The 25,854-nt window shown below is 40.0% G+C and overlaps 1 protein-coding gene and 1 non-coding gene across 7 annotated transcripts in view; both read left to right on the top strand.

Annotated features, from left to right (window-relative positions):
- The window catches only part of IGF2BP3 (insulin like growth factor 2 mRNA binding protein 3), a 147,072-nt gene that overhangs the window by 36,439 nt on the left and 84,779 nt on the right, over positions 1–25,854 (top strand). For all 6 annotated transcript variants that reach the window (XM_081536448.1, XM_081536447.1, XM_081536450.1 and 3 more), the window contains one exon: positions 7,791–7,839. In XM_081536448.1, coding sequence (XP_081392574.1) covers positions 7,791–7,839 — 49 coding nt within the window. The remainder of the gene's footprint in view (positions 1–7,790; positions 7,840–25,854) is intronic.
- Positions 2,642–2,748, top strand: LOC145524988 (U6 spliceosomal RNA). Its single transcript, XR_014068010.1, has one exon. It is a non-coding gene; the product is annotated as a U6 spliceosomal RNA (small nuclear RNA).

Raw genomic sequence — 25,854 nt, 5'->3', positions numbered from 1 at the left:
TCAAAGGCCCATCTCCTAACACCATTGCATAGGGAGAGGGGCTGCAACAGAAGAATTTGGGGTGGGAAACATAAACATTCAGTCCATAATGGACATAAAGCATTTTCTTGTTTACATTCTTATTTTTACCTGGTGTCAAGCTTTAATGTGAGAGGGGAAAAGTAGAGATCAAAGACTTTTGGCAAAAACCTAGTAATCTAAATTTAAGTCGAAAAGAACCAGTTGGACTTCCCTGGTGGTCCAGTGGCTAAGACTTCTTGCTCCCGGGGTGGGGGGCCCGGGTTCCATCCCTGGTCAGGAAACCAGATCTCGAATGCTGCAGCTAAAAGATTCTACATGTTGCAACTAAGACCTGGAGCAGCCATTTAAAGCAATAAATATTTTTTAAAAATAAGGAAGAAAATAACAGTTGGCCCTCCATGTCTGTGAGTTTTGCATCCATGGATTCAACTCATTGTGGATGAAAAATAATTGGGAGAAAAATTCCAGAAAGTTTCAAAGAGGAAAACTTGAATTTGCTTTGTGTGGGCAACTATCTACCTTTTATTTATGTTGTATTTACATCTGTTTACATACCATTTACTTTGCATTAGGTATTATAGGTAATCTAGAGATGATTTAAAGTATTTGGGATACTACCCATTTTATATACAGGGCTTGAACATCTGTATATTTTGGTATCTGGCTGGCGGGGAAAGGGGTACTGGAAGCAATCCCTTTGAATATGGTGGAAGGATAACTGTAATCAGCATGGACATGTGGTTTATTTCTCTTTCAAAAAAATGTATATTGTCTGGTTCTGGCTTAGGAGCAATGACCAGCCCAAAATCAGTGAGCAGCACCCTAGTGACCAGGTTGTGTTTCAATATATTATTTCTGACTAAAAGGAACCAGTGTTTTATGTAGACAGAACTGGTTGAAGGTGGTGACAGGAAGTGTACAAATTGGAACCTGGGTAATCATAACAAAGACAAGCTGTCAAAGATTACTGGAGAGCTGCATCGTTTCAAAAGATGCAGGATCTGTGTGCAGAGGCTTCTACTGATTAGCCAAAGATGGGGGATTTAGTGCAGTGGGTTGATAAACAAAATATCCGTTCATACATAGTGTTGTCTGTGTGTGCTAAGTCACTTCAGTCGTGTCTTGACTCTTTGCGACCCTATGGACTGTATAACCTGTCAGACTCCTCTGTCCATGGGATTCTCCAGGCAAGAATACTGGAGTGGGTTGCCAGTGCCCTTCTCTAGGGGATCTACCCTGCCCAGGAATCGAACCCGCGTCTCTCCCATCTAACCTGCATTGGCAGGCCGATAGAAAATAAACATTTAGCCCTTTTTGGACAATGCCAGGGGACCAACTCATTATTCTGAAAAGTTTGAAATAACAGTGTCTTTGAACTGCAGAAAGAGGACACTGAGGTGAGAGTTTGCATGAAGCTGGTTTATTTTGGAGATGGTTTCAAGAAGCATGAGTGAGGGAGTGGGAAGAGTGAAACGGAGGTTTAGGAAAAGCCAATGAAGGGCACTTTATTGAGGTTGCCAGAAGGAAACAGGACCTTTGAGACATGAACAGATATGCCTCCCAGGTGGAAGACAAGGGCCTTTATCTACTGGCTCCCACATTCTCCTCTGTTATCTGCAGATTATCTTCAGGGTTTCATCTCTCCTCTTCCTCTGGGCTATCCTTGAACTCTGCTGAGGCTTGGGCGAAAAATCTGAGGAAAAACAGATGCCTAAGGGGTGCTTAGGGATAGAAGAATGTGGGACAACTTCCCTGTGCCCAGGGCTGTCCCACAGTGGTGGATGAAATCAGACATGAGCTAAGGGATGTGATAAGTGGCACAAAACCATCTGCTGCAGAAAGGAAAGAATCAAATGTTTATCCTGCTTTCACTCTATTCATTGTGGTTCAGTCTCCAGATATGTGATAAAGGAAAGTTGTTCTTCATGGAAGAACTCCAGCTAAATTAAAAAAAAAAGTATGGAAGGCATGATACAATGAGGAAATCCATTTTCAACCTTGAATGAAACAGTGGATTTAGGGAAACAATGGATTTAGTCATTAGTGACTGCAGCATCACAGGAAGACAGCTAGAGATAATGTATCTTTTCATGGAAGTACACAGCCTCTCCCTAACCAAACAATGACAAAAACCTTCAAATCCAACAACCACTTTTATAGGGTCAGAGTAACATATTAAACACCACCATGGGGAGTGTAAGTAGGAAAATCCAGGCAATAAGAAACCAGAGGACAGTGGCAGGTTTGTGTTTTTTTTGGTTTCTTGACTGAGGGCGGCAGTGCGTGCATGGGACCTTTTGAAGGAGTTCGCCATTATCTTCATTACCTACACAATAGTTTGGTCTCAGGTCAAAGTACAAGGGGTTTCCCTTGTGGCTCAGCTGGTGAAGAATCCCCCTGCAATGCAGGAGACCTGGGTTGGGAAGATCCCTTGGAGAAGGGAAAGGCTACCCGCTCCAGTATTCTTGCCTGGAGAATTCCATGGACTGTATAGTCCATGGGGTTGCAAAGAGGCTTTCTTATCTGTCCTTGCTATTCTATTTGCCATGTGTCTGCTTAAAGAGTAACTTAAAGACAAACTTAGAGTTACTAAAAATACTATTTTAAAAGACATAGAATGGTGCTCGCTTCGGCAGCACATATACTAAAATTGGAACGATACAGAGAAGATTAGCATGGCCCCTGCGCAAGGATGATACGCAAATTCGTGAAGCGTTCCATATTTTTAGCTGAGGGAAAAGCAGTTGAGTCATAGTCTGCGGGCCGTTAGCACTGACCCCCCTTACCATGAGCATCATGATGAGTTTTGCCTTATGCCTTGAATCCTGATGTTTTCCTGAAGTTAGGAGACACTTAGTTCCTAAACTTACATGTTCTTGACTTAACTTGGTTGTAAACGTTTTGGTGTTAAACTTGTTTCTTGGGCGTTTCCTATTACCAGCTTCTAATTGAATGTTGTGTTTTTGACCAAATCTGTAAGTTTCTGTCAGCAGGAAAGTTTTAACTGTTGCATGGAGAAATGTTCATTATATATTGTGAAGTTAATAAAGCAGTTTAAAAAAGCAAAAAAAAAAAAGACATAGAATGACAGAAAATATGGGGGTGATGGTTACATTCTGGGAGGTAGGCATCGGGGAAGAGCATGGTAGTTTCAATTGTCTTCTTCTAATTATTTGGGTGGGTGGATTCATATATGTCTATGTTTTGTATTAACAGTATAAAAATGTTATGCATCTGTGTATATCAAATTCAACATAGCAAACAATTATTAATATTTAAAATGACTCAAAGAGAATGCAATGAATAAAACCCAGAATGAGTACTTGTACAAGGGTTATGACCTTGACCTTCAAATAAATAGCAAGAAAAAAGAGTGAAGGGATTTTCTTGTGTCAAACAGACCTTAAGAGACATCTACTCTACACATGTGGGCATATTGTTGGGATCTTGATATGAGCAGATCAACTGTAAAAGATAGCAATTAAGCAATTGGAAATAGAGTGGGTATTCTGTACCTAAACAGCATATTAAAAAGCAGAGACATCACTTTGCCGAGAAAAGTCTATATAGTCAAACCTCTGGTTTTTCCAATCATCATATACAGTGTGAGATGAAGTGTGTACAGTTAGTCCATAAAAAAGGCTGAGTGCTGAAATATTGATGCTTGTGAATTGTAGTGCTGGAGAAGACTCTTCAGAGTCTCTTGGATTGCAAGGAGATCAAACCAATCAGTCCTAAAGGAAATCAACCCTGAATAGGAAGGACTGATGCTAAAGCTCCAATGCTTTGGCCACCTGATGTGAAGTGCTAAGTTGTTGGAAAAGACCCTGAGGCTGGAAAAGATTGAGGGCAGGAGTCTAAGGGGGTGACAGGATGAGGTGGTTAGATAGCATCACTGACTCAGTGGACATGAGTTTGAGCAAATTCAGGGAGATAGTGGAAGACTGAGGAGCCTGGTGTGCTACAGTCCATGAGGTTGCAAAGAGTCGGACACAACTTAGTGACTGAACACCAAAAATGTTCTGTTCTTAAGGAGTTTTTGTTAATCATTTTAAGAAACTATTATGGTGATAGTTATTTTTAAAGCAAAAAGGTCCTTTAGTAGGTTTTTCCAGATGTACTGTAGCATGACAGGTCGTGTATGTGGGATTTGTTGGTACACATGTGAGTAGAAATAAACAAGATTAGGTAGGTAATCATACTTGATAAACTGATACAGGCATATGGAGGTTGATATGATTTCTCTAGTTTGGTGTCAATATGAAAATTTGTAAAAAATCAATTTAAATCTGTTCTATTTATTACTAAAAATTTTGAAGATGCCCTTAGAAGTCTACATGAGTTCTATTGGTTCTTTATCCTGTACTTAAACCAGCTTTTAATAAATAATGAGTACTGGATTTTATAGAAACTATTTCAAGCATAAGAAGCATTTTTTAAAGGTTAAATGAAAGAATTCCCTGGTGATCCAGTGGTTAAGACTCGACGCTTCCAATGCAGGGGGTGTGGGTTTGATCCTGATCAGGAAACTAGGATCCCACAGGTTGAGTGAGCGGCAGGCCAAAAAAGAAAAAAAAAAGGTTAAATGAGAACTTAAACTTTACCTCATCTTCCCTGTTGGCAGAAAAGCCTTAAATTCTATATGATTAACTTATAAATAGATTGTGTGGAAGTTTTCTTTGAAAATAGCACAGGTGGTTAACTTCTTTTTCTCCTGTTTCTGGTCTCAAAAACCTCAAAGTTTTCTTTGAAATAGCACAGGTGATTAACTTCTTATTCTCCTGTTTCTGAGGCTGTTGGTCTTCCCACTGTAATTTTCTGTATTCCCACTGTCTTCCCATGTAATCCCACTGTGATTTTATTACATCAGCTGTAATAAAATCATTGGGAATGTTAGTAGTTTCTGCATGGTGGATCTGTGAGTCTTGGGGTTTTGTCCCCCTCTATGTATTATACCAAATGTTAATTTAACTGTCAATTGAGTACTTCTCAGCTGCCAAACAGTGTTCTAGGCTCTGAATGTGACAGTGGACAAGACAGCCTAACCAGTCCCTGCCCCAATGGGCTGTAATCCTTGTAATAATACTTGCGTGTGTTTTAGGAGGAGGTGAAATGCCAGATTATTTTGCTCGTAGTTAAAATTAAACTGTAATGATTCGGTAATCACATAGGAGAAACAAATACCAGTATCTATTTTTTTGACTCTTAGGTATTTAGAATCTAATTTAAATATAACCTAATTCTGCAAGCTCAGATGGGAGATGGGAGCTGAGAAAACGAAGTGGGAAAACACAGTTCTAGACGTCAGAATACTGTACTGTGCTTAGTCGCTTCAGTCGTGTTAACTCCTTGAGACCCCGTGGGCTGCAGCCCACCAGCCTCCTCTGTCCATGGGATTCTCTAGGCAGTGATATTGGAGTGGGTTGTCATGCTCTTCTCCAGGGGATCTTCCCGACCCTGGGATTGAACATGAGTCTCCTGCATTGGAGGCAGATTCTTTATCTCTGAGCCACCAGGGAAGTCCGTCAAAATACTAACTTTATGAAAATAATCCTGGTGTTTGTCTAAAGTGAAACTTTAGAGAATCAGGTAATGGAAACTGGACAGTCAGTTAAGGGAAATAATTATTCTGGTGTAACTTCTAATAAGTAAATAGGTGTCAGATGTACATTTTGAAGAATATGTGGGAGAAACATGGCTAATGGATTACTTCTAATGTACAAAAAATGGTGTCCTATTTAAAGAAATTCTTGGGAGCCCTGTGAAGTAGGTATTTGTTGTTGTAATAAAGAAGAATTACCTGCTTGGTGACCTTAACTCTCTATGTACACTTTTGTGTGTGCATTGGGGAAATTTCTTTAATAATTTATATACCCAGAAACAGAGTCCGATAGAACTGAATACTGCATTTCTTAACAATTGTGCTGTTATTTCTTAATGTGTCAGTTGCTTGATTAAGACAGATTAATACTTGCAAATGTGTAGTAAATAATTCTTACTTCTTAGTTACCCAGGGTAAATATTTACACAGTGTGAGTAACTTTTCTGCTTGCTAAAGCAGTACATGGAAAATTTGAAATCTGTGTTTTAGGAATACTTTTATTAAGGTGTATTTTTTTAAGGTTTTTATAGAAGAATATAAAACTTATACAAAGGCAGAGATACAGTATGCTTCCAGCAGCTTTAACAATTATTAGCACATGATTTATCTTTTAAACAAATTCCAGGATAAGATGTGTAAAATCTAAGACTACACGGTGTTTGAAAATGTTTTCTTAAATTGACATTCTCTCACTATCTCTGATACTTTGCCCTTGGTGATTATGCTTTGTTTTACTGTGTAATAAAAATAATGTAAAAATGATTTTTCTTTCATCCTCTATCTTCTGATTACAAACAGGACATACCCGAGTTTGGCTAATTTACATGGTAATTTAAAGTTCCCTAAAGGTGGGCCACAGTCCATGGGGTTGCTAGGACTCAACTTAGCAACTGAACAACACCAGCAAAGGGATAGGCGGTGTCTGTGGCATTCATTTAAGTTTTGTGGTGAAGGGAAACGAGCTAGACTATCAATGTAGTCTGCGCTGTGGTACCTAGAAGTGGATCATTGGACCTGGAAAGGGAAATTAACTGTAGATCTAGAGGTTAATTATTTCACTTGAGATGTCATGCCCAATTGCTAGTCTCTTTTTAAAAAATAGCTAGTTGACTTTAAATTCCTTTCCCTTGTAAGAGAGTGACTGGTGTGTAGTATCCATAGTACAGTCTCACATAATTCATGATGCTTCCTTCTTTCCATCCTCCCTTTCTTACTCTGATAGTTTTGAGGAGGGGATAGAAGAAGAGATGTATAGTATAATAGTTTTTATTATTTTACAAAGTATATATTGTGTTTTATATACATAGTATATACATAGGAATATGTGTAGGCATTGAAACTCAGGTGGGGGATTTTTAATGTTTTTTTTTGTACCCTGGATTCCTTTGGCAGCCTGAAATGTGTGGACCTCTTAGAATATTTTTAAATGCATAAAATAAAGCACATAGGATTATAAAGGAAATTATTTTGAAATACAGTTAGAAAATGTTAAAGCTGATAATAACATGTGTTTCTTAACATAATAAGTAACAGGTTCTAGCAACACAGCTAACTATCACAGTAGTGAATATACAAAATCTGCAACACCTTAATGTGAAATGAAAATGCCTGATTTATTTCAATGTCAAGAGTGCAAGACATGTAATTCTACTGTGGTTTAATGCCAACACTCACTATTGAAGGTGGCTCAATTTCATTTAGGGGATAGTGAAAATAAATGTGACCCGTACTCCACTGCACCCCACCGCTGCTGTCCACCTTCCTTGAATTCTGTCCATGACCCCTTTGGCTGTGATCTCAGATTAAGAACATCTGGACTAAGGCTTTGTTTGTGTTCTGGGATGCTTACTTTGAGGCTAAAGGGTTTGAATTTAGCATATAGTCATTAGATGAAATGTGTTCAAACATTGTATCTGCCAGTTTTAGTGGCTTTTAGAGTAAGCCACCAATCCAATGATGCTAGGTTTCCAAATGGTCTCAGTGTACATCTTGTGATTAACTTGGTCTTCTGTTTCTTTCTTGGGCTGTTTTCTTAGTGTATATTGGTATGTAGTTAATAAATATATCTTAAGTAGTTTCAAAACATCCATGTTGGCTATAAATATCTTTTGCTTTTATGTTTTTTTTTTTTTGTTTTCTTTTAAAAAACATTTTAATTCTTCTGCAGGATTCGGAAACTTCAGATACGAAATATCCCGCCTCATTTACAGTGGGAGGTAAGAACTTCTATGTTTAAAACTAAGATTTTAGTATCTAAGCCTGTTGGTAGTTTTTCTGAAGATTTTCCTCTCCTTTCCACCTCTTGGATGTGCTTGAACACAATCCTTCTCTATTATGGTCTTTGTCTTGCATTGGGCTTTTCTTTGTAAGAGTATATTACTTCTTTGAAAACAGTCTGCTCTTTGAGATACTTAAAGAAATTGAAATAGGTTCTGGTGTAGTCACATCCCACAGAATCTTGTTTGAGATCTTTCTGATGAGTTTTGCTAATTGTATTTAAATATGAAGTTCTTTGTTTGGCAATCTTTTTTAAAAAGATAAATACTGCTATTTCTGCTTTATTTTAAAATGTTACTGTGCTTTCTTTTGCTCAGATGGTGGCACTGTGGTAACTGTTTATAAACCCAAATCTTTTAGCACAGTTGAATAGCCTGTGTCAGCAATTTCCAAACTATGTCAATGATGTCAAGATGAGAATTTGAGAACCCAGTAGCTGAAAAGATAAAATGTCTGTTGACTCTTTCAGACAATGGAATGTGAACATTTTTAAAACCTACTTTGGAGATGGTAGTGCAGGGAAAACTGCTCAGCTTTTGTGTATTTTTAATATAAAAATCAGGGGTAACTAGGTTTGTGTGTTTAACATTAGTTTTCTAAAATGACATTTGAAGAGTCTCTAAGCTATAATCGTCATCAAAATGCAAAGAATGGTTAAACGATGTCTTTGAGTTGGGGGAAGCTGGCCTGAGGTCTCATTCTTCAAGGTCCCAGTTGGTAACAGATCGCTTATGCTCACAGTATTTTGCAGCACATGTATTTTCAGAACAATATTACTGAATTTAATTTTTGCAGGAGGACTTGATTCTTTGGTCTATCCTGAACAATTTTCAAGTTACATAATATATAAAAGGTATATTTGTAGACAGAGTCAGTGACTTCTTAGGTTAAACTCAATGCATTTTCTTCTTTTAGTTTAACATTTGTTTAGGAAATTCAGTATATTGAAGGGTGGGTCCCTGAATCGAGTATTATGGTTATCAAGATTACTGGTTTAATCCCAATTTTTATTAATTTATTTTAAAGTGAAGTATTGTTGATTTACAATGTTGCGTTAGTTTCTGGTATACAACTAAGTGATTCAATATTATATACACACATATACATATATATTCTTTTTCAGATTAGTTTCCATTATAGGTTATTTTGTTACTGTTTAGTCCCTGAGTTGTGTCCAACTCTTTGCGACCCTATGGACTGTAGCCCACCAGGCTCCTCTGTCCATTGGATTTTCTAGGCAGGAATACTGCAGTAGATTACCATTTCCTTCAGGCTATCTTCCCCACCCAGGGATCAAACCCATGACTCCTTCATTGACAGGTGGATTCTTTACCACTGAGCCACCAGGGAAGCCCCCATAGGTTATTGTAAGATACTGAATATAATTTCCTGTGCTATGCTGAAGGTCTATTTTATTATTTATAGTGGTTTATTTATTTATTTATAGTAGTGTGTCTGTATTCAGTAATCTCTTCATTTTAACATGGACAGCGTTAAATGTGATTTTCTATCTGGGAACTGTATCTGGTGGAACATAGCTTTCAATGAAAGAGGCAAGTGGTGGCAGCCACTTTTAAGTGAGTTACTAGTGTACTAGCATATCATCTGTAGGCAGTGGTTGTTGCCTTATAATTCATCCATCCTATTGCTTCAAATTTGGATTGCAGTGGATTCTCAAGCATTGTTGATTCTATTTTTGGTGGCTTCTCAAGCTTTCCGTTCATTGCATTCTTCCTTATTCTGGGTAAAATTTAATCTATGATAATAAATCTTTATTTGTCATATCTAACTTTTTGTTTTATATTTCATTTTACCCTCGCCATAGTCCTTTGAGGTGAAGTAAAATTGGAGACATTATCTCCATTTTCAATTGGGAAAATACGGGCCCACAGGGTTCAAAGAACTAAGTAAGAACAGATACAGAATTTAAAGAAGCACGGAACTAGACTTTGAAACTCTTGACCTTTGATCCCTTTGAAATTTAAAGGGTGGTTTGAAATACTGATTAACAAAATTTATTGAGGGTTTGTCTGGAGTAGGATGAACTGTTGGAATTTTTGTTTTCCTTGAAGACTTGAATGAATACCATCTGTTATTTCCTTTTTGAGGAGTCAGTTTTTTGGGGGTCTTTGTTTTTAAACTTTTTATTTTATTTTAGGGTATAGCCGATTAACAATGTTGTGATAGTTTCAGGTGAACAGCGAAGGGACTCAGCCATACATACACACATATCCATTTTCCCTAAAACTCCCCTCCTGTCCAGGCTGCCACATAACGTTGAGCAGAGTTCCTTGTGTTATACTATAGGTCCTTGTTGGTTCTGGTTACTCGTTTTAAATATAGCAGTGTGTACATGTCCATCCCAAACTCCATAACTATCCCCGGCACCTCCCCCCCGCCCCCAACCTCTATAAGTTCGTTCTCTAAGTCTGTGAATCGCTTTCTGTATCTGAGTCTGTGAGTCTCTTTCATTTGTATCATTTCTTTTTGGTTCCACATAAAAGGGATGTTATACGATAATTCTCCTTCTCTGACTTCACTCAGTATGACAATGTCGAGGTCCATCTGTGTTGCTGTAAATGACATTATTTCATTCATTTTAATGGCTGAGTAATATTCCATATGTGTATGTACCATATCTTTGTCCATTTCCTCTGTTGATGGACATTTAGGTTGCTTCCATGTCTTGGCTATTGTAAACAGTGCTGCAGTGATCATTGGGGTGCATATATTCTTTTGGATCGTGTTATTCTCTGGATAAATGTGCAGGAGTGAGATTGTGAGGTCATGTGGTAGCTCTGTCTTTAGTTTTTTAAGGAACCTCTGTACTGTTCTTCATAGTGGCTGTATCTATTTACATTCCTACCCACAGTGTAAGAGGGTTCCCTTCTGTCCACACCCTCTCCAGCATTGTTGGTGGGTTTTTTGATGATGGCCATTTTGACTGGTGTGAGGTGGAATCTCATTGTGGTTTTGATGTGCATTTCTCTAATAATTAGTGATGTTGGACATCTTTTCATGTGCCTTTTGGTCATCTCTGTATCTTCTCTGGAGAAATGTCTGTTTAGGTCTTCTGCACATTTGTTTATTGGGTTTTTTGATGCTGTGAAGCATCATGAACTGTTCATCAGTTGTGGAGACTTAATCCCTTGTTGCTCACATCATTGGCAAATGTCGTCTCCCAATCTGTGCGTTGTCTTTTCGTTTTGTTTATTGCTTCCTTTGTTGTGCAAAGTTCTTGAGTTTAAGTAAGTCCCATTTGTTTGTTTTCATTGTTATTTCCATTATTCTGAGAAGTCACTTTGTGTAACATTTGATTTGTACACACTGAGTATGCTGGTTGTCTCATGCCAAAGCCTTATAGAAGCTGATGGCTTTGCACTTACAGGTTTGGACTCCCTCTACAATGGAGAGGTTAGACTTTGACTTCACTAATTAATCTTAGAATCACTATATGGAATGACCAGACATTGCATACTTCCTGATTTGATACAATAGGAAATATCTAACAGCACGGATGAAATACTCTTGTTAAAAAAACAAAGATTTAAGTGGGATTCAATTTCAATTTGACTTTGAGTTTATAAAAAGTATGGAAGGGAGAGGCACAGGTGAAATGATTCCATGAAGGAACATAATAGCCAACTCCGGTATATGGGACATTGCACAGGACAGATGACATTATTTACTCATCAAGCGATGGCATATTAAAAGGGCAGGGGACTGTTAAGGAATGAGACTTAATGAGGATAACAAAAAAGCAATCATACACCTACACTAAGTTATTTGTGAACCTTGTAAACAGTCTTGAAGGAGCAGCATGGAGTATCTTAAAAAGCCTCAGTTTTTTGCAGAAGGCTTTTGGAGTCAAACTTAGAATTATATCCCAGCTCCACTACTTCCTAGTTATGTGATGTCTGAAGTGATTTTTTTTTTTAATTCTTGCAGTCTCATTTTCTTCCTTTCTAATATGGGGATAATAATAGCCACTTGATAGAATTGCTGTGGGCATTAGAAGGATTATATATGCTAAAGCCCTTAAAAAATGCTTAGTACATGCAAGTACATGCTACATTTTTGCTACGATACGAACAACGAATTCATTTCCTCCCAACTTGAAGTTCTTGTGCTTCTCACATCCAGCCTGCAGCACAACACACAAAACCACTAGGTATCACACCAAGAGCAATTTAATGTGCAGAGTTACACAAGTGCTAGAGGGCTGAACGAATGAAGATGGAATCCGTAGATACTGACTATAGAGAGCAGTTACACCCTGAGGCTCAGTGGGGAAGAGAGGGGTCAAGGGAATAGGTTGAGGTTATCAGATACCAGAAGCTGGAACAAAGGGTTCAAGTAACTGTGAGTGAGCAAAGGGATGCTCCCTGGCTGTGGCTGGTGCTTGGGATGGGGAAGAAGGGATGTGATGGGGAGGAAGGGAGGTGATGAAGCTGGTTCTGGGAATGCCCAGAGCAGCTAGAGTCTGAAACCCATTGCTGTTAGGATGATGCTGAGAGGAACAGCTGATTAATGGGGAAGAACATGTGAGCCATTTCCTCGTCTGCCTTCCAGTTCTGCCTCCTCTAGTGCCTTCTTTTTTTGAATATTTTAAATTTTTATACATACATGTACGTATTTGGCTATGCTAGGTTTTTAGTTGCAGCATGTGGGGTCTAGTTCGTCTACCAGGGATCGAACCCACGCCCCCTGCATTGGGAACATGGAGTCCTAGCCACTAGACCACCAGGGAAGTCCCCCTTCTAGTGCCTTCTATCAGCAGAAACCAATAGGAAACCACTGACAAAGGTGCGACAGGGTGCAAAGTCCCAGCCCCCAGCATCGCAGAGTTGAAAGGTGAATTTGGAACTGAGAGCTTAATATCCAGTCAGAGCTCCATCTCAGAAGCAAAAATCCCTCCCCTGTGCTGCTAGCGAAGTGACAGGATCTGGGACCATGATGCTCTGAGGCATTTTATACAGTCTGTAACTGGCTTGTTAGTGATCCTGATACCCCTGTGATAGCTTACTTTCTATTTCTTATCTGTAGTATCTTTACACCACTGTGATATTCTGCCGAATGACACAAGGGGACTCAGGTTCTTGGGATACCACCTCCTGCATGCCTTGTGTGTCATGTGGGAGCTAAATGATTTCTAGCCATTTTGTTTTGGGTGATGATGAGGTGCACTCGAGGACTCTGGAGTGGCTACACGTGTCACTAATGTGTGTTAGTAGGTAAAATATGGGAAACTAACTTTTGGAAGTACCTCCTGCCAGAGAGGTAGGTTTGTTTTTTCCCCCAAATATGTGGAATGTAGAAGGGAACTAGGAGAAACTGTTTCTTCTCCACCTCGCACCCTGTGGCCTTTTTTATTTAAATCAACTGATTTTTTAAAATTAATTTTTTGGGGAACATAGTTGCTTTACAATGTTCTGTTAGTTCCTGCTGTATAGCAAAGTGCATCAGCTCTACGTACACAAATACCCCCTCTCTCTTGAATTTCCTTCTCATTTAGGTCACCGCAGAGCATTCAGTGCTGTTCCCTGTGCTATACAGCAGGTTCTCATTCCTTATCTATCTTATACATAGTATCAACTATATATATATATATGCCAATCCCAATCTCCCAATTTATCCACCCCCCCCTTGGTATCTGTACTCCTGTTCTGTACATCTGTGTCTCTGTTTCTGCCCTGCAAATAAGATCATCTGTACCATTTTTCTAGATTCCACATCTATAGGCTAATATATGATGTTTGCCTCCCCGTCCCCCTCTCCCCCGCTCTTGACTTCACTCTGCATGACAGACTCTAGTTCCATCATGTCTCCCTAAATGACCCAGTTTCCTTCCTTTTTATGGCTGAGTAATATTCCATTATGTACATGTATCACATCCTCTTAATCTACTCATCTGTCAATGAACCATCTGGGCCTTGAGGTAAAGCCAACATACATTCTGCATTTTCCAGCAAGTTGTAATTTTAAAGTGTGCATTTCTAAGTATTTTTCAGATCACATATTCAGAATTATGTAATATTCAAGCCACCCTCTTGGCTAAAGTACTTGAAGAGTAGATTTGTGATGTGACCAGAACTGGAAGGGCTCCTCTAAAGATAGATGGTCCTGATGGTGAACAGATCTGGATCCTCAGATGCCTCAAGAGACATAGACATGGTTTATGGGACAAGGATTTAAGGGTTCTTGGGCAAACACCAAAGAGGTGAGGAGGGGAGAGAGACCCAGCAGAGCACTTGACTTTAAACAAACACCTTTGAGAATCCTTTTTCTTTTCCCTAACTCAATGTCTTAAATTGGTCCCATTTTCTGAGTTTAAGGAGTGTCTTTCTTCATTTAAAAAATAAATTGCCAAGGCCTCAGGAAAGGGCTTCTTAGAGTTACTTCTAATCTTACTATCTTAATACTACTCTCCAATCACGGTTACTAGTACTTACAGCATGTTAAAAGGGGAGACCTCCCCTGAAGGGAAATGTAAGACCCATTAATTACCTAAATGAAGTGTCTATGGCAAAGGGCGAGTTAGGTTCTCATTTGGGGGTCACGTATTGAAAGTAGAATGATGTTTTCACAGAGGGTATTGTCTGGGAAGCACACTGAGCTCTTGGGTTAGTGGCCTGCTCTTGCCTGGAGCAACCGTATTTTCGGAGGTCGAATTGTGAATATGTGATCTGACAAATACTGATGGGGAATGCATAGATGACCAGTGCAAGTTGGAAGCAGGGCACTCAAAGCCGGTGCTCTGGGGCAACCCAGAGGGATGGGGTGGGGAGGGAGGTGGGAGGGGGTTTCAGTATGGGGGACACGTGTGCACCTATGGCTGATTCATGTCCATGTATGGCAAAACCCACCACAGGATTGTCAAGTAATTATTCTCCAATTAAAATAATTAAGAAAAAATAAAAGTACAGTTTGCTGGAAAATGAAGAATGTAAGTTGGCTTTATCTCAAGGCCCAGATATCAGATATTTACTGGACTTCATTGAGGTGAGAAGATGAATATCTCAAGAAGAAACTCGGAAGAGGTTTCCAGTGTAAAGTTCACTTTTCTGCCATGTTCGTTTGTCTGGTGTGATGGAATAAAGGAAGTAGGAGCTGTCTCCTGGTCTAAACCTAGGAAAGTAAAGGGGGGGGCCCTTCATAACTAAAACATCCTCAGCTTGCATCCAGGCTTCTGACGTACCAGTGGATTAGCCTCGGGTTCTTGGCATGGAAAGCAAGTAGCCAGTACACTGAAAATAAAAGCCCAAAGTTTTATGTTGAACGTTGTAATATAAAATATTCTTTGCTTTTTTTCTTAGCAGAGTCATCTTAATTTCTCTTTCAAAGGTCTCTTTGGTTCTTCTGTGTAAGCTTGAAGCAATTTTTCGCAGTAAATGGATCTTGTCGGAAATCTTGAAAGTTTTTTTCTGTAGAGACCTAGGATTGTACTAACAACACTTTATTGAAACACTTAGGCTTGTTAGTTTGAACGTACCTCCTAGTTTGGAGAAATTTGACTTCTAGGGCATAGAGAATGTTAGACAGCCTCTGCTTCCTTCAGTAATTAAAAGATGTTTTTTTTCCTCTGAAGTTTGAGGGTGGGGAGTGTGGCTTTAGTGTAAGATGTAGTATGAAGAGGCGAAACTTCCCTGTAAATTACACCAAAGTGAGTCCCAGCCACTGTGGTAGAAGGGCTCGAACTTCAGAGAGATGCCCGCATTTCAGACTGTACTGAAAAATACACTCTCATCAGACATCTTCTTGTAAGATGAGACAAGTACCTCTAATGGAGAGATGCTTACTAATGAGGCTGAGTTTAGGTGTCAGAAATTTCCATATGATTAATAACAGTTTCTTAAAGCTGGTAACATCTCAGTGAAGACTGTTACTTTCTTTCTGTGTGGACTCTGAATATAGTAAGAAAGACTGATAATAGGAGACCTCCCTGAATTCACTACTGAGATATAGAAATAGCAATCTCATTATGCTGGGTGCTGGCAGAAGAAGGGAAAACAAAGGGGTCTTTATTTAGAAACAAGGAAGGAACCAAGAAAGTAGTGATGCCTTGTTAACTGGTCTGGGGGGAAATAAATAATAGCATAGAAGCATAGCATAGAATATTAGCATAGCATAGAAATAACTCATAGCACTCCCTCATGGGAAGCCTTGGATGACTGTGTGCTGAGAACCAGACTGCCTGAGAGACTAGGTTCAGGTGGGGTCACTTCCAAATGAAGAAACTTAGGCAGCGGCCTTGGAGTCTGTGAGGTGAAATCCCTAGTGAAGGCTGATGTCCTTAAAAGCACAGGATTTGTCATCCATATTCATCTCTCAAAATGCTGAGTCCTGTTTGGTGCCCTGGTCAGTGTGGTTTGTTGCTGTGTGGTTCGTGATGGGTATGCGAATGAATGCCGTACAAAAATTAGATGAGACCAAAGCATCTTAAATATAATCAACAACATAACAAGATGAGGTACTTTAACTCAAACAGCAAAAAAAATACCTATAGAAACTTAGGGTTTACATTTAAGCATGAACTGAGCAAGAAGTCATAGGCATTAACATGAAATACAAATATCCATAGCTGTTTGGTCTGAAGCATAAATGACAACCTGGGCAGTTGGCCTCTGAAGGGTGGAGGGCAGTCTTGTGGGACTGAACCCTTAACCTGTGGAGTCAGGTTCTGTCTCCAGGTAGAAAGTGTCAGAATTGAGCTGAACCATAGGACACGCATCTCGTGTCTTAGAATCGGCTATTGGTGGTGTGGGAAACACCCCCTCCACATGTTGGAATTGGACCTAGCAACCCGAAAGAGGAAGCGTTTTCTAAAAAAATATTTGTGTGTTTGGCTGCACTGGTTCTTAGCTGCAGCATGTGGGATCTAGTTCCCTGACCAGGGATTGCGCCCGGGCTCCTTGCATTGGGAACACACAGACTTAGCCACTGGACCACCAGGGAAGTCCCGAAAGAGGAGGTTTTGTTGAATTGTTTGAAAAATCATCATGGCTTCAGTGAATTTGAGTACGAAGAGTTGTTAGAAGTAGTTGATGTCTATCAAATAACTTTGAAGGGACATAATAGGCAACTATGAGACCACTGACACTGCTAGGTGACCTTTCTTCCCCATGGCTTGACTCTGAGGACTGGCCAATAAACCACTGACACTTACTGAGCACTAATGTGCCAGTATTTCTGGTGCTAATCTGCTGAATTGCCTTGTTTTAATCTTCACCACAGTCCCATGATCCTACTTTAGATGAGACAGCTGAGGTCAGAGAGGTGAAGTAATTTGCCCAGGGTCACGCAGCTGGAAAGTGGTAGAGTTTCTGCTCTTAATTAGGTTACTCAAACAGAACACTTCCCCTGAAAGGTAAGCTTCTATTTCTTGAAATGATCATCATTTATTTGCTTTCAACATGCCCCTGAAAGTTTGACAGTGAACCCAATAGAAACTGGGTCTTCCCTGGGTCTGGAGGAAATATATGGTTATGTGCAATGAATGGGCTCAGACAGATTATTTGGGGAAGTTATTGGTAAACTGTTCTGTTTAGCCAACTGTGGACAGTAGAGTTCTTCATGCATCGTTGCTCTGGGAGGGCCCAGACTTTGCCTCGTTTGAAATGAGCTGGTGCAGGTTGTTCAGGGAATACCAGTGTTTGCCTGTGAGCCCTAGGTGAGCGGTGTACGAGGCATGTGTTCTGGTCCTAACCAGCTCCCTATCTCTGTTTATTATGCCCTTGGATGTGATGCCTGGACTTGTGTCCTGTGCTTCATAGTTCTTCTGAGATGGTCATCTCAAAGGTCTCCATGTCCTTTATCTAAACTTTTTATTATGAAAAATATCAAACAAAAAGGCTAAATTAATGGTACTTTTCAACCATTATCAATGTACAGTCATTCTCTCTTTGTGTTTATTTTTATTATTCATTTGGCTGCATCAGGTGGGTCCCAGTTGTGCTACAAAGTTATCTTTTGTTGCCGCGTACTGACTCTCTAGTTGTGGCTCGGGCTTAGTAGTTATGGTGGCAGGGCTTAGTTGCCCTGAGATATGTGGGATCTTAGTTCCCTGACCAGGGATCGAACCTGTGCCCCCTTGCATTGCAAGGTGGATTCCCAACCACTAGACCACCAGGGAAGTCCCAGTCTCTCTCTTTTTAAAATAACTCTAGCTTCTTCCATCTTTTCCCAGATTATTGAAGGACATCCTGGACATCACATCACTTAATTCAGTGAACACTGACTTCATCTCTAAAAGTTAATGTCTCTGTATTAGTTCACTAGGGCTGCTGCAAAACACCACACACTGGGTGGCTTTAAACAACAATTTTTCAGTCTCACAATTCTGGAAGCTGGAAGTCTGATATCAGATGGCGCTAGTGATAGAGAACCTGCCTGCCGATGCAGAAGATGCCTAAAACACAGGTTCAATCCCTGGGGTGAGAAGATCCCCTGGAGGAGAGCATGGCAATCCACTCTGGTATTCTTGCCTGGAGAATCCCCATGGACAGAGGAACCTGGCAGGCTATAATCCATGGGGTCACAAAGAGTCGCACAGGACTGAAGTGTACGTAGCAAGCATGCATGAGGGCCGTGAGAGAAGGATTTGTTCGAGGCCTCTCTGTTCGGGTAGTTCCTTGGATTGTGACACTGTAAATCCAACCTTCACATGGTGTTGCTGTGTGTGTGTCCGTCCAAATTTTTTTATTTGAACCATTTTTAAAGTCTTTATTGAATTTGTTACACTACTGCTTCTGCCTTATGTTTTGTTGTTGTTGTTGTTTTTTGGCCGGCAAGGCATGTGGGATCTCAACACCCTGACCAGGTACTGAACCTGCACCCTCTGCATTGGAAGGCAAAGTCTTAACCACTGGGCCACCAGAGAAGTCCCCATATGTCTCCTTTCTATAAGGGTACCAGCTATATTGGATTAGGGACCATCCTAATGACCTCGACTACCTCTGTAAATATCCTATTTCCAAATACAATTGAACTATGGTACTAGGAATCAAGACTTCATCCGATGGATTTTGGGGAGGATGGATATAATTCAGTCCTTAACAGTCTCTAAAAAATTCATGTGTTAAATGAATAGAAACTCTTACATATTAAATCTAATCGTATTTCCTTGATTATCTTTTATAAAAATTTTTTGAGTCAGGATCCAAATAGGATCTTTTTTAAGACAGTTAATAGGTTCATCTTTTTTTGGGAGGGTGTAGTGTATTTATTGAAGTTGGTTTTATTCTTTATAATGTTTCACATTCTTTGCTCAGCTAAAGTGTGGGCACTTTACACGTTCCTCTGACCCTTGTGGGACTTGGATTAGAATCAAGTTCACTTTTGGCTTGTTTTAACATAATTTGCATTTTTGGGTTGTGAAATGCCATTGATCATTGCTTAGATTCAATACTGTGTGGCTGTAGGATGGTAATACTCTAATTCTACAGTTTCCTCATGTATTAGTTAGAGTGTGTTTGTATAGAGGAACTTGTCCTTATTAGCTATTGAATTATTAAAGGAAAGATTGAAGGCAGGACGAAAAGGAGATGACAGAGGACAAGATGGTTGGATGGCATCATCGACTCAATGGACATGAGTTTGAGCAAACTCCAGGAGATGGGGAAGGACAGGAAAGCCTGGTGAGCTGCAGTCCATGGGGTCGCAAAGAGTCAGACACGAGTGAGCAACTGAACAACAGCAATAGTCTGTGTAGGAGAGAGGAAAAATGGTTGATTCTTTCCACTCATTTACTACCTTATAAACATCGGGTGCCTTGGCATTCTACAGGGATAACCAGTTTTTGAACTGGTTTTTGAACCAGTGAGGTTTTGTGTGTAGTTGTGAGCTCATGAGTTGAAACATACATGGGTTTCAAAATTACTAGAATCATTCTTACTGATGATCGGATTATCCAATCCTGAGAGGCCTGTCCTCTTGATGCCTCCTTAGTAGTTGATAGCTTCCTCGATCGTTGGTTTAAGAAATTACAAGTTTGTCTTGTACATTTCCTGTTGCAAGGACTGGAATAAGCCCTTTCTCCAAAAAGCCTGCTCTCTTGGGAAATGGTATTTAGAGATCATAGTGTGATCACACCCCTCTTGGGACCACATCCTTTGGCATTTCCTTGGTTATTCATTTTCTTGCAGCATTTATGCTCTCAGTTCCTCTCCCTAAAGGCTTTAATCATGGTTACTCTCGTGTATTATTCCCCAACATGTGCTTCTTCATCTACACCCCCCCCCCCCCCCCCCCCCCCGCCACGCTGAGCTGCATGCAGGATCTTAGTTCCTCCACCAGGGATCAAACCTGCACTCCTTGCATTGCAAGCTCGGAGTCTTAACTACTGGACCACCAGGGAAGTCCCATGCTTCTCCATTCTTAAATGTGAACAGTTCTATGCACTCTTTGTTTTTTCTCTCTGAGAAATCCCACTTGTTTATATTGTCTTTGTTTTTGCTTTCTATTTGGAAGCAAACATTTACTTAAATATTCATTCAACTAAGGTGTCTAAAATCGAATCTTCTCTTTTGAATCATTGATTTGCTTTCTCTATGAAATGTAATATCACTTAGGTCATTTGGGCTTGACCTTGACGTTATTCTTGATTCTCTTTCTCCCTGTTGCTCTCTGACCGCAGGGCACCAGGTGTCGTTAAGTACCCCTCCCCCACTCCCAACCCCATGCTTTCTTTGGTTTGGTATTCTTTCCTGACTACTACCCTGTGGAGGATTCACCTATAAGTCAACCATTGAAAGCATCTCACCATGTGTAAATAGGAAAAACAGCCTATAGGCACAACCATCCTATGGAGGAGTGTCCGTGGAGGGCTGCTGTTTATGTGTTCTCAAGCTTTAAGATAATTTTTAGAGGTGCCTGAGCACTAATTTTAAGATGCTGTGTTAGTGCCAAGCTGTGTTAGTTGGCCAAGTTGCCAAGTGCCAAGCTCTTTCAATTTCACAACCTGCAGATGAGTCCTATAATACTTCCAGGAAAACAGTTGGCCCTTTTCTGTCTGAATTACATTAAACTACTCACAACCACAAATAGATTGCTTATGGTTGTAAACAGGAAAGGTCATAAAAAAGTTTTCCATTTCAGTAGTATTCACTTCAAGTCATGGGAGATTAAAGAAGAAATAATTGGTAAGTCTCTGTTTCTGATTTACATGATTGCTATACTGCTTCAAGTTTAGATTGGTGATTAGGAATAAATGCGATCCCATGAAAAATCACTGAGAGGAAAAGAAGTTAACTACTTGCGGTTGGGAAATAGTGTAATAGTTATCCAAACTTTAATGCTCCATAGCCAAAAAAAGTGACTTATGAAAAACTTTAAAGATGTTAAAACTTTGTTATCTTTTATTTGCGCAGGATCCAATAGATCTTTGTTTTAATGTGCCAGGAGCCCTAGAAACACTGACCTAACCCTTGCTGTTTTTGGTGCAAAGTGGTACCCTGAATGTGAAGTAACAGATTTGTCCGCTTGATTGAGGCCATCAAGACAGAGGACCTGTGTCATTTTATTGACAGCATTTCTGATACCAAATACATGGTGTCTTTTCCATTACCCCTTCTCTGATCCTCCAGCACCAACTTAAGAGTCTTAACAATTCAGTTCAATTCTGATGTTATTCAGTTTGGCATCAGACTCCACAGGACCACCCTTGTTTCAGATGCCAGGTACAGAGGAATGTCCAGGCTACTCACAGTTGTTCCTGGCTGACCACAAAGCTGGATGGAGGGTCCCACAATGCCCCTACTACCCTTTGGCAGTTCACTAGAATGGCTCACAGAACTCAGAAATGTCCGTTACTTACTATTACCAATTTACTCTGAAGGGTACAACTTAGAAACAGCCGAGTGGAAGAGATGCCCAGAGTGTGGGGTGTGAAGAGAGGGTGTGGAGCTTCCGTGCTCTTTCCGTGTTTGCCTTCTCCACATCTCCACATAGTCACCAGCCCAGAAGCTCTCTAAGCCCTGTCCTTTTAGGCTTCTATGGAGGCTTCCTTACATTGGTATGATTGATGAAGTCATTGGCTGTTAGTGATTAACTCAATCTCCAGCCCCTCTCCTCTTGCCAGGGGTGGAGAAGTGAGAATGTAAGTTCTGAACCTCTCGCTGTGCCTTAGTCTTTCTGACGACCAGTCCCTCATCCTGAAGCTATCTAGGGATCCACTGAGTCACGCCTCGTCAGGGTGAAGGATATTCCTCATCACTTCTGTCATTCAGGAAACTAAAGGATCTCTGTGTTGGGAACCAGGGACGAAGACCAAATACATACTTCTTATGCCTCAGGAGACAGATTTATCCTTAGTGACTGCATCCTTGGCACAAAACTTTTCAAAGTAGAAATGGTAGAAGAACAAGTTGAATTCTAGCCATACATTGTAACCATCTTATTGTAGAAGGGCATTCTGGTAATTTAGAAGAAGGCATTCACAAACCAAGTAGATTACCAAGTAGCTTGAGCTGAAAAAGGCCGAAGTGTTAGTCTCTCAGTCGTACCCGACTCTTTGCGACCCCTTGAACTGCAGCCCACCAGGCTTCTCTGTCCATGAGATTTTCCAGGCAAGGATACTGGAGTGGGTTGTCATTTCCTTCTCCAAGGGATCTTCCCAACCCAGGGATACGAACCCTGGTCTCCTGCACTGCAGGCAGATTCTTTACCAACTGAGCTACAAGGGAAGCCCAAAACAAAACCCCTAAAATCCCCCTAAACCTCTGGTGGGAGTTGAGTTAGGCATAAGGTTGAAAGTCACACTATGTGTCCCATACAGTACTTTGAGCTCTCCCTCCCCTTTCTACCTCTTGCTACTATTACCAGTTTATTATAAAGTATCCAAATCAGGAACAGCCAAATGAAATGGATGCATAGGGCTAAGTATGGGGGAAGGGCATGGGGCTTCTTCCCCTCATACAGGCTTTTTCCCTTTTTTGCTCCCTCTGTTTTTTTTTCTTCCTTTTTTTGAAAGCATAGGATTATATTTAAACAAAACAAAATTGCTAGTCCCACATTGAGGTTTTCATTTCTTGTGATGGTCATTAGAGAGCAGTTGAACAGAAGCAAAGGTGAGTTTTGTTCTGTTAATTCTGTGATATGTACAAAAGTGGATCAAACTCAGTGAATATCATCAACATGAGGTGTGAGAGTTAGCCTGTAATTGAATGGGACATTTGTGTGTGTGTCCCCTCCCCCCCACCCTGACCATCACCCATTGAGGGTTTCTTTTTAAACAATAGTGAATGGGATTCCCTGGTGATGCAGTGGTTAGACTGGCACTTTCACTGTGGCGGCCCTGGTTCCATCCCTGGTCGGGGAATCAAGATCTCATAAGCCTTTCGTCATGGCCAAAAGAATAAATAAATAAACAAAAAACAAACAAAGAGTAGTGAAAACTTCACTTAAGGAGAAAATGAGTAAACTATTTCAAAATACCAAAAAAATTAAGAATGCATAATTTACTCATACAAAACATCTAAGAACACATATAAAAGGACAAGCCCAGAAGAGCAAAAATCAAAATGCTAACAGTAGTGTGATAGCCTTATAGGTAACTTTTTTATTTTTTATCTTTTTCAGAGGATCTCTGTTTCATCATTAAGACCCTTTTCTTAATTGGAAACTAAGGTTGAGTGTATTTTAAGGATGAATATGGGCTTATTTGATAACCAAAATAGGGATAAGTTACTGAGTCCAAGAAGAAAATGGAGAGAAATAAGTCTGATTTTTTAAATTGGAGGATAATTGCTTCACCGTGTTGTGTTGGTTTCTGTCATACATCAGCATGGATCAGCCATAGGTATACACATGTCCCCTCCCTCCTGAAATTCCCTCCCACCTCCCATCCCACCCCACCGCACCCCTCTAAGCTGTCACAGAGCCCCAGGTTGAGCTCTCTGTGTCATACAGCAAATTCCCGCTAGCTCTTTGTTTTACATCTGGTAATGTATATGTTTCAGTGCTACTCGCTCAATTCATCCCACCCTAGTGCCCACAAGTCTGTTCTCTGTCTTTGTCTCTATTGCTGCCTTGCAAATAGGTTCATCAGTACCATTTTTCTAGATTCCAAGAGAAAGCTTTAAGATTGATGGTCAGGAAAGCTTACATACTGTGTCAGATCCAGATAAACTACTGGATAGGAAATCTCTTTTAACATCTCTCAAAATAAATGAGCCTTGGAGTCCATTGAAAGTGACATGTCATTCAGATAAATTGGGGGCTCTTGGCTTATTCATCCTATGTAAAAGGAGCCTTCACGAGTCAGACAGGACCATATGTATAGAGACTTAGGTTAGGGGGTGGGGGAAGATATTAGTTTTGTTGGCTTTCTTTATGACTCGATCATGTTCTTGATGTCTTCCTGCCAACTAATTTACTGTAGTAAAGTATGGAATTAAATATGTTTGAAAATGGGCTTTTTGGGGGGTATAATTTTTTTTTTTTAAGTTTTAACATGTACATATTTGTGTTCTGCCCTTGCAGTCAGGATATAAGACCATCCTCTCACACCAAAAAAAAGCACCCTCATGATAACCTTGTGGTGTCACATCCAGCCGCCCTCACCAACAACTGAAGAGTTTTTTGGTGTGTGTCATATGATGAATACATTTAACTTTATAGGAAACTAGAAACTGGTCTCCAAAGTGGCTGTACCGTTTTTACATTCCCACCAGTAATCTATGAGTGATCCGGTTGGTCAGCACCATCACCAGCATTTGGTGATGCTGGTGTTGATATTTTTTATTTTAGTTACTCTAATAGTAGTGGTATCTCATCTTGGTTTATTTACATTTCTGTAGTGGCCAATGATGTTGAGCAATTTTTCATGTACTAATCATCTTCTGCATATCCTCTTTGAAATGTCTGGTTAAGTCTGTTGCTACTGAATTAGGTTGTTTCCTTAGTATTGGGTTTTGAGAGTTCTTCATCTGTTGATACAAGTCCTTAGTCAGCTATGCAATTTGCAGACACTTACTCCTCTTCTCATCCCCTTTTCTTTATCAGAACAGAAGTTTTAAATTTTACTGAAGTCCAACTTACTGACTTTGACTGTTCCCCCTTTATGTTTAGTACTTTTGGCGTGTTGTCTAGAAACTCTTTACTCAGGAACCTTTATAAAGGTTTTCTTCTGTTGGGAAGTTTTATAGTCTCATGTTTTACATTCAGACCTACAATGCATTTTGTGTTAATTTTTGCATAATTTGTGAGGCTCAGGCAAACACAGCTTTTGCATTTAGATGTCTAGTTAATCCAACACAGTGTGTTGGAAGACTATCCTTTCTCCGTTGAATTGCCTTTGCATTTTTTAATTAATGAATTTATTTTTAAAAATTTTTATTTGAAGGATAATTGCTTTACAGAATTTTGTTTTCTGCCAAGTATCAACATGAATCAGCCATAGGTATACATATGTCCCTTCCCTCTTGAACCTCCCTTTCATCTCCCTCCCTATCACACCCCTCTAGATTGTTACAGAGCCCCTGTTTGAGTTCCCCGAGCCATACAGCAAATTCCAATTGGCTACCTATTTTACATATGGTATTGTGAGTTTCCATGTTCCTCTCTCTATACATCTCACCCTCTCCTTCCTCCCCTCCCCACTGCATCCATAAGTCTGTTCTCTTAAGTCTGTTTCTCCATTGCTGCCCTGCAAATAAATTCATCGGTGCCATCTTTCTAGATTCCATATATATGCATTATTATATGATATTTATCTTTCTCTTTCTGACTGACTTCACTTTGTGTAATAGACTCTAGATTCATCCACCTCATTAGAACTGACTCAAACGTGTTGCTTTTTATGGCTGAGTAATATTCTGTTGTATACATGTACCATAGCTTCTTTATCCATCTGTTGGTGGACATCTCGGTTGCTTCCGTGTTCTAGCTATTGTGAATAGTGCTGCAGTGAACATTGGGGTACTTTGTGTCTTTTTCAGTTTTGGTTTCCTCAGGAT

The sequence above is a fragment of the Giraffa tippelskirchi genome, chromosome 10 (genome assembly GCF_054371585.1).
Source record: "Giraffa tippelskirchi isolate mGirTip1 chromosome 10, T2T-mGirTip1v1.2.pri, whole genome shotgun sequence".
In the NCBI taxonomy this organism is placed as follows: Eukaryota; Metazoa; Chordata; class Mammalia; order Artiodactyla; family Giraffidae; genus Giraffa; species Giraffa tippelskirchi.
This window is presented reverse-complemented; position numbering and strand designations above follow the sequence as displayed.